Source organism: Solanum stenotomum, chromosome 8 (genome assembly GCF_019186545.1).
Source record: "Solanum stenotomum isolate F172 chromosome 8, ASM1918654v1, whole genome shotgun sequence".
Classification (NCBI taxonomy): domain Eukaryota; kingdom Viridiplantae; phylum Streptophyta; class Magnoliopsida; order Solanales; family Solanaceae; genus Solanum; species Solanum stenotomum.
The window spans coordinates 171993-178098 of record NC_064289.1 but is presented as its reverse complement, the minus strand read 5'-3'; the positions used below and the strand labels follow the sequence as shown (position 1 = coordinate 178098).

At 38.5% G+C, this 6106-nt stretch overlaps 3 protein-coding genes across 3 annotated transcripts; 2 read left to right on the top strand and 1 right to left on the bottom strand.

Moving 5' to 3' along the window:
• The first annotated feature begins 202 nt into the window (after positions 1–202).
• Positions 203–930, top strand: LOC125874119 (classical arabinogalactan protein 26-like). Its single transcript, XM_049554941.1, has one exon. The coding sequence runs from the start codon at positions 437–439 to the stop codon at positions 803–805; it is 369 nt and encodes a 122-aa protein (XP_049410898.1). The 5' UTR covers positions 203–436; the 3' UTR covers positions 806–930.
• Positions 931–1936: 1006 nt separating this feature from the next.
• On the top strand, positions 1937–4789 carry LOC125874966 (protein TRANSPORT INHIBITOR RESPONSE 1-like). The gene is made up of 3 exons (XM_049556012.1): positions 1937–2414; positions 2527–3025; positions 3555–4789. Exons 1-3 carry the CDS (start codon positions 1957–1959, stop codon positions 4341–4343), a joined length of 1746 nt encoding a protein of 581 aa, XP_049411969.1. The 5' UTR covers positions 1937–1956; the 3' UTR covers positions 4344–4789.
• A 331-nt stretch (positions 4790–5120) lies between these two features.
• LOC125873115 (rRNA-processing protein FYV7) lies at positions 5121–6041 on the bottom strand. Its single transcript, XM_049553992.1, has 3 exons — positions 5740–6041; positions 5492–5595; positions 5121–5379 (listed from the first exon to the last, which is right to left on the bottom strand). Exons 1-3 carry the CDS (start codon positions 5909–5911, stop codon positions 5122–5124), a joined length of 534 nt encoding a protein of 177 aa, XP_049409949.1. The 5' UTR covers positions 5912–6041; the 3' UTR covers position 5121.
• Positions 6042–6106: the final 65 nt, after the last annotated feature.

Sequence of the window (6106 nt, the reverse complement as noted above, 5' to 3'; positions counted from 1 at the left end):
CCAACCTACACAAGATTCCAAATTCCTGAACATGCTTACTTAGACCTTTTTTGTTTCTTTTTTCACCTGCTTACGAATCGTCTGCAGAAATGATTTAAATATTAAATGAAATGATCATGCGAATAGTTATCTGTATATGCCAGTTTATAGTAACATATTTTTCAAGTTACTTATTGAGATTTTCAAGATGGTGGAGGTGCCAGACACAATTTTGAAAATGGTTTGTCAGATAGAGAAAATTCCATAGAGGAAGAGGACAAACAAGCTCATGTGATATCTCAACAATTACCATTAACCAATCTTGTCCCATTGTCAATACATTCCAAGCTGTCTTCTTAGCTTCTTGATAATCCTAATGTCATTCTTTTCACCAAAGATAATACCTTTACTATTTCTGTGCCAAGAATAGTCAAAAGGGTGTCCACACCATTCATTAATGGCTTCCACTTCCACAAAGTCATTCTTGATTCCACTCATGATTTTGTTGATTTGCCAATCTTTTTATTCTTCTGTAGCTAGCATGCCAGCTTCAACTATTTCAGCTGCACCTGCATTGCCACCAATATCTTCTTCACCTTCACTTTCTCCAGATATAACTCCTCTGTTTCCTTCACCTGGTGGCTCAGAGCTTGCTCCAAGTGATTCTTCACTGCCCACTATACCTTCAACTCTCAGCCCACCAAATCCAGATGCTATGGTTGCTCCTGGACCTTTCATGCCATTTCAGCCTTCTGCCTCGTTCTCATTTCACTCTGCAATTCCTCTAGCATCAGTTTTTAGTGCAATTCTGGTCTTTTGTCTGTAATTTCTGCTGCATTGTTGGTACAGATTGGATTTTGGTATAATTTATTGTTTTAGTATTAAATATTCACACCATGTACTACAGCTTTATTCATATTGTTTTTGCTTATCAGAGTAAATAATCACTTAATTGAGATGTATTGCCATTCTTGTATCTCTCAATGAAATTATCCCCCTTCATCCTGAGGCTGCTGTCTGATTGCCTCTCATCTTTCTGCATTAGAAGTTGTTGTTGAACTCGGGTCTTTTCCTCAATTTTTCTTGGTGCAACTTTAGTACTTGATCAGCCGTTTGATGCTTGGATTTCCTCTTGGTCGTTATCAGGATCTGATAGAGTAGTCAGATTCATTTCTCGATGAATGGATCATATTTTGTGAAAGGCAATGGTGATCATATCCCTCAGCGCATCAACCATGTTAAGGAGCTGTGGTCTGCACTTAATGTTAGGGCATGAGGGATTACTTAATTATGAATGAATCATTTTCAAATTCCATGATGAGTTGTTCATCACAGATTGGACCACTGTGATGAATGGAGGGAGTACTATTCTGTTCCTAGCAGCTATAAAAACAAAACAAAACAAAAAAAAGAAGAGCTAGAGTTGATTGAAGCCATGGAGAGGGAGAGGGATTACATTTCTTGTCAGTACCAGTGTGAGTGTGTGTGTTGATAGCTCATCTCCCATTTTGATGATGAGTATAACTAATTAATTTTGGAGTTTGTGTAGTAGTGAGACCATGTTATGGTTATGGATATGGATGGAGTTTAATTCCAAAAGCGGAGCGGAGCCTGATTTGAAGCAACGGTCCAAAATATCTAAAATTTGTAATGAAATAATCAACTATTTTACTTACAAAATGAAATAATATCATGGACTTTACCTTAAGTGATATGTATACAAAGACAGACATACGTACTTCTTTTAAATATATATAATATATATAATGAATGATTTTCAATCAATTTCATGTTTAAAAATGGAAAGACAATTAAGAGAAGAAAGAATAAAAAAAAAAAGTATCCACAATAATTAATATGAGCACCGACAACTAAACTAAACTAAACTAAACTTAACCCAACCCTGGTTAAGTTAGTTAACTAACTATCCATTTCCAACAATAAATCATCCTCATCCTCTTCCAGATCTGAACAACAATGTCTTCGTCGTCATTCCCTGAACAAGTGTTGAAGCACCTCTTCTCCTTGTTAACCTCACACAAGGACCGTAACAGTATATCCTTAGTCTCTAAGTCGTGGTACGAGCTCGAGAGGCGCTCTAGGAGGAGTGTCTTCATCGGCAACTGCTACGCCGTTAGCCCTGAGATTATGATCACACGCTTCCCTCAACTCACATCTATCTATCTCAAAGGAAAGCCCCATTTTGCCGACTTTAATCTCGTTCCTGAGGGATGGGGTGCCTATCTTCAACCTTGGATTGCTGCAATGTCTCCCTCTTATCCTTGGCTTGAGGAAATTAGACTCAAGCGAATGGTTGTCACTGATGACTCCTTGGACTTGATTTCCACCTCATTTCATTATTTCAAGGTCTTGGTCTTGTTGTCTTGTGAAGGCTTTACTACCGATGGACTTGCTGCCATTGCCGCTAACTGCAGGTCGGTCCCTTTTATTGCCTTACTTATTTGATTGCTGCTTAACATAATGGGCATCTCCCATACACTTACAGAAAGAATTGAAATTGTTATTTGCACTTTTTTTCTCATGCAGAAATCTCACTGAACTAGACTTGGGAGAAAGTGAATTGGAGGACCTAAGTAGTGATTGGCTCAGTCATTTTCCTGATGGTTGTACGTCACTGGTGTCACTTAACATTTCTTGTTTGGGTTCTGAGATCAGCTTATCACATCTAGAGAGTCTCATTGCACGTTCTCCTAATTTGAAGACACTTCGGCTCAGTCAAGCTGTCCCCCTTGAGAAACTTCCACACATATTGTCTTGTGCTTCCCAATTGGTTGAATTTGGTACAGGTGCATACTCTTCTGAGGTACAGTTACAGCCTGATGTTTTCTCAAACCTCCAAGAAGCTTTTTCAGGCTGCAAGATACTTGAAGGCTTGTCTGGATTTTGGGATGTCATGCCAGCTTACCTTCCAGCTGTATATCCAGTTTGCTCCAGACTCACCTCATTGAATTTAAGCTATGCTACTATTCAAAACCCTCATCTTAACAAGCTCATAAGTCTGTGTCATAATTTGCAGAGATTGTGGGTATGTTCCAGTGCTTTACTTTACTTTACTTGCCTATGTTTTCAGTCACAACATTCTGATAACTTAAGAGCATGATATCTTGAGCCTTGAAGGCAAGGGATTGTTTATAAGAGAAGCACACAAAATTTTACCTGTTTATCGTCTTGTAAATTCTGTTGACGGCAAGGATATCTAGGATAAAAATCATGATATGCAGATACTTTCCACTCATAAGATTGGCTAAAATAATTCACCTTTACCTTAAGTTGAAGTTATAGACCTGTACATGAAGTAGGATCTAGAAGATACATTCTTTGGTTGTATAATTCTCATACGCAATGGCCATATGACATATTTATCAATCTTAATGCTGAAGACTTTTTTACGAAATAGGTAACTTAACTTTTATGCTGAAGACTTTTTTATCTGTTCTCTTTTCCTGTGACATTCAAAGAATTTCCTGCTAATGGTTCTTTAATCTTTCTTGCTACAAGCTTGGAATAGTTGCTTAGTGTTTAAGACATTTCACTTTGAATAAATGTGACTACAGGTACTAGACTACATTGAAGATACCGGTCTCCAGGCGCTTGCCGTTACCTGTAAAGACCTGCAAGAACTTAGGGTGTTTCCTTCTGATCCCTTTGATCCAGAACCAAATGTTTCCCTGACAGAGCAGGGACTTGTAGCTGTTTCAGATGGCTGCCCTAAGCTCCAAACAGTTCTATACTTCTGCCGCCAAATGACAAATGCCGCTTTGATTACTATTGCTAGAAACAGTCCTAACATGGTTCGTTTTCGCTTGTGTATTTTGGAACCTCGAACTCCTGATTACTTGACTCTTGAACCGCTTGATGCTGGTTTTGGGGAAATTGTGGAACAATGCAAAGCGTTGCGGCGACTTTCTCTTTCTGGCCTTCTTACTGACCGTGTGTTTGAGTACATTGGGACCCATGCTAAAAAGTTAGAGATGCTTTCCGTCGCCTTTGTTGGGGATAGTGATATGGGCCTCCACCATGTACTCTCTGGATGTGAGAGCCTCAGAAAACTAGAGATCAGAGACTGCCCCTTTGGTGACAACGCTCTTTTGGCTAATGCTGCAAAACTGGAGACAATGAGATCCCTTTGGATGTCTTCTTGTTCAGTAAGTTTTGGAGCCTGTAAGCTGCTAAGTCAGAAGATGCCTAGGCTTAATATTGAAGTTATAGATGAAACAGGTCTTCTGGACACGCAGCCAAGAAGCTGCCCTGTTGATAAACTTTACATATACCGAACAGTGGCTGGACCAAGGTTTGACCTGCCTGGTTTTGTTCGGATAATGAAAGAAGATGCTGCACATTAGCAATGGAAATTCACCCTCATGCTATTAATCCTCCTTTGTGTAGCAGGTTAAGCCATAAAGTGCTATGTCGAAGACCTCACTTGCCATCAACTATTACCTCTTGGCTAAGCTAATTTACTGCATCAGCTTATAAAGAGTTAAAACTCCTGTGAGGTTTGGTTGGTTTGGAATGACAGACCCAAGTTCTATACTTATATTAGTATCCTAATCCCAGTAACCGACCCCTATGTGTTGTTATGTATCATTGGGAATAAGAATTACTACTTTGTATTTTGTTTTAGGGGGAAGGGGGTATGTTCAACAATGTTCATGCTAGCGATTTGAAGACTTTGAGCATCGTTATGCACAGCTAATTTCATCATCTTTTCTATTGACTTGTTTTTCTGAAGAGATTATGCCATCATGTACTCATTAAGTCAATAAAATTCATTGCATCCATGTACTAAGAATCTCTTCAGAAAATTATTTTTGGTAATCCCCATGTCAAAATTTGAACTCGAGTTCAATGGAAGGATTAATTTTGAATTCACCTTTACAAGACAATGAGACTTGAAATACTAGTGACCTACCATAGAAGAGCATCACTGGTACTCCTATCTAAGAAAGCAAATAAATGACAGAATAAGTAATGATGGAAGTTCAAATGTGCACGAACGACTTAATGAAAATATTAATTGGACAAGATGATAAACATACAGTTTTTTCTTTAAACTTTTACATCCATACACACTTGCGTCTTTTGCAACTGCTTCTTTGATGTTACTGCTCGCTCATATTCTTATACTTTTGATCCTTGAAGTGTTTCCAAAATATGTTCTATTCTGTACTTCATGACTGGTTGGCCTGATTTGGTTTTCTTGAACATTTTCTCCCTTAGTTCTTTCCTTCGAGATTCAGCTCTCTGCCTTTCTTCTTTCCTTGCTAGAATAGTGGCATCTGTCTCCATCATTGCCTTGTCATCCTCCTCGCGTTTTCTCTCATATATTTCTCTTAGGCTTCTAGCACTATTCTTCTTATTTCTTCTCCCTTCTTCATCCTGATATAATAGCAATTGAAATTAGAATGAACCAACACTTTTCTAGTTGCAATTACCACGTTTTGGATTGTTACGAATGGAAATAAAAAGAGGAGATGGATAAATGACAAACCTCTAGTTGTCTTGCAGAACCAGAAGGCTCTCCTTGTTGCTGCTTAACTATCCTCTTATATTTATTTACATATTTGGCGTTCTTATAGAACTCCCTTTGCTTTTCTGCACAAAAAGAAAAGCACAATTACAGATACAACATATATGCTATGCTATTAGAACCAACTGTTTCAGACCATAGATTCAGAATCGGCAGAGTTATTTTTTCGGTAAAAGCAATAATTTAATTCCCCAGTGTCGTAAGAATACTTATGATGGCAGGGTTGTAAGTGTTGGTCTTGGTTTTGGCGTTTGCAAATGCTTCCAATGATAAGCCTCCTCTTCCTCCTCCTAATCTTTGCATATTCTTCCTCTTATCCTTGAAACATTTTGCTTTCTTCTTCGTTTCCGTCTCACCCGCCTTTGCCATTTTCTTCTTCATAACGCCAAAATTTAGGATCTCAAACCCTAGTTTGTTCAGTTGGAGTCGAATGAACAAGAGGATGATGAGATTTTACGTATTTCACCCTCCACGAACCGAGGCCCATAAGGCCCAAAGCTCCTCCTATCACTTTTGCCTTATTTTGTGTACGTAAATATAAAGAATCCGTAAATTCAATTGTGGAGGAAAACCCCA

Excerpts from the sequence above, each read along its gene's own strand:
- LOC125874119 (XM_049554941.1), top strand. The coding sequence starts at position 437 with ATGGCTTCCACTTCCACAAAGTCATTCTTGATTCCACTCATGATTTTG.
- LOC125874966 (XM_049556012.1), top strand. The coding sequence starts at position 1,957 with ATGTCTTCGTCGTCATTCCCTGAACAAGTGTTGAAGCACCTCTTCTCC. Across the intron at positions 2,415-2,526 it reads GCCATTGCCGCTAACTGCAG|AAATCTCACTGAACTAGACT; the intron begins GTCGGTCCCTTT and ends TTTCTCATGCAG. Across the intron at positions 3,026-3,554 it reads ATAATTTGCAGAGATTGTGG|GTACTAGACTACATTGAAGA; the intron begins GTATGTTCCAGT and ends ATGTGACTACAG.
- LOC125873115 (XM_049553992.1), bottom strand. The coding sequence starts at position 5,911 with ATGAAGAAGAAAATGGCAAAGGCGGGTGAGACGGAAACGAAGAAGAAA. Across the intron at positions 5,596-5,739 it reads TTACAACCCTGCCATCATAA|AAAAGCAAAGGGAGTTCTAT; the intron begins GTATTCTTACGA and ends CTTTTTGTGCAG. Across the intron at positions 5,380-5,491 it reads GTTCTGCAAGACAACTAGAG|GATGAAGAAGGGAGAAGAAA; the intron begins GTTTGTCATTTA and ends CTATTATATCAG.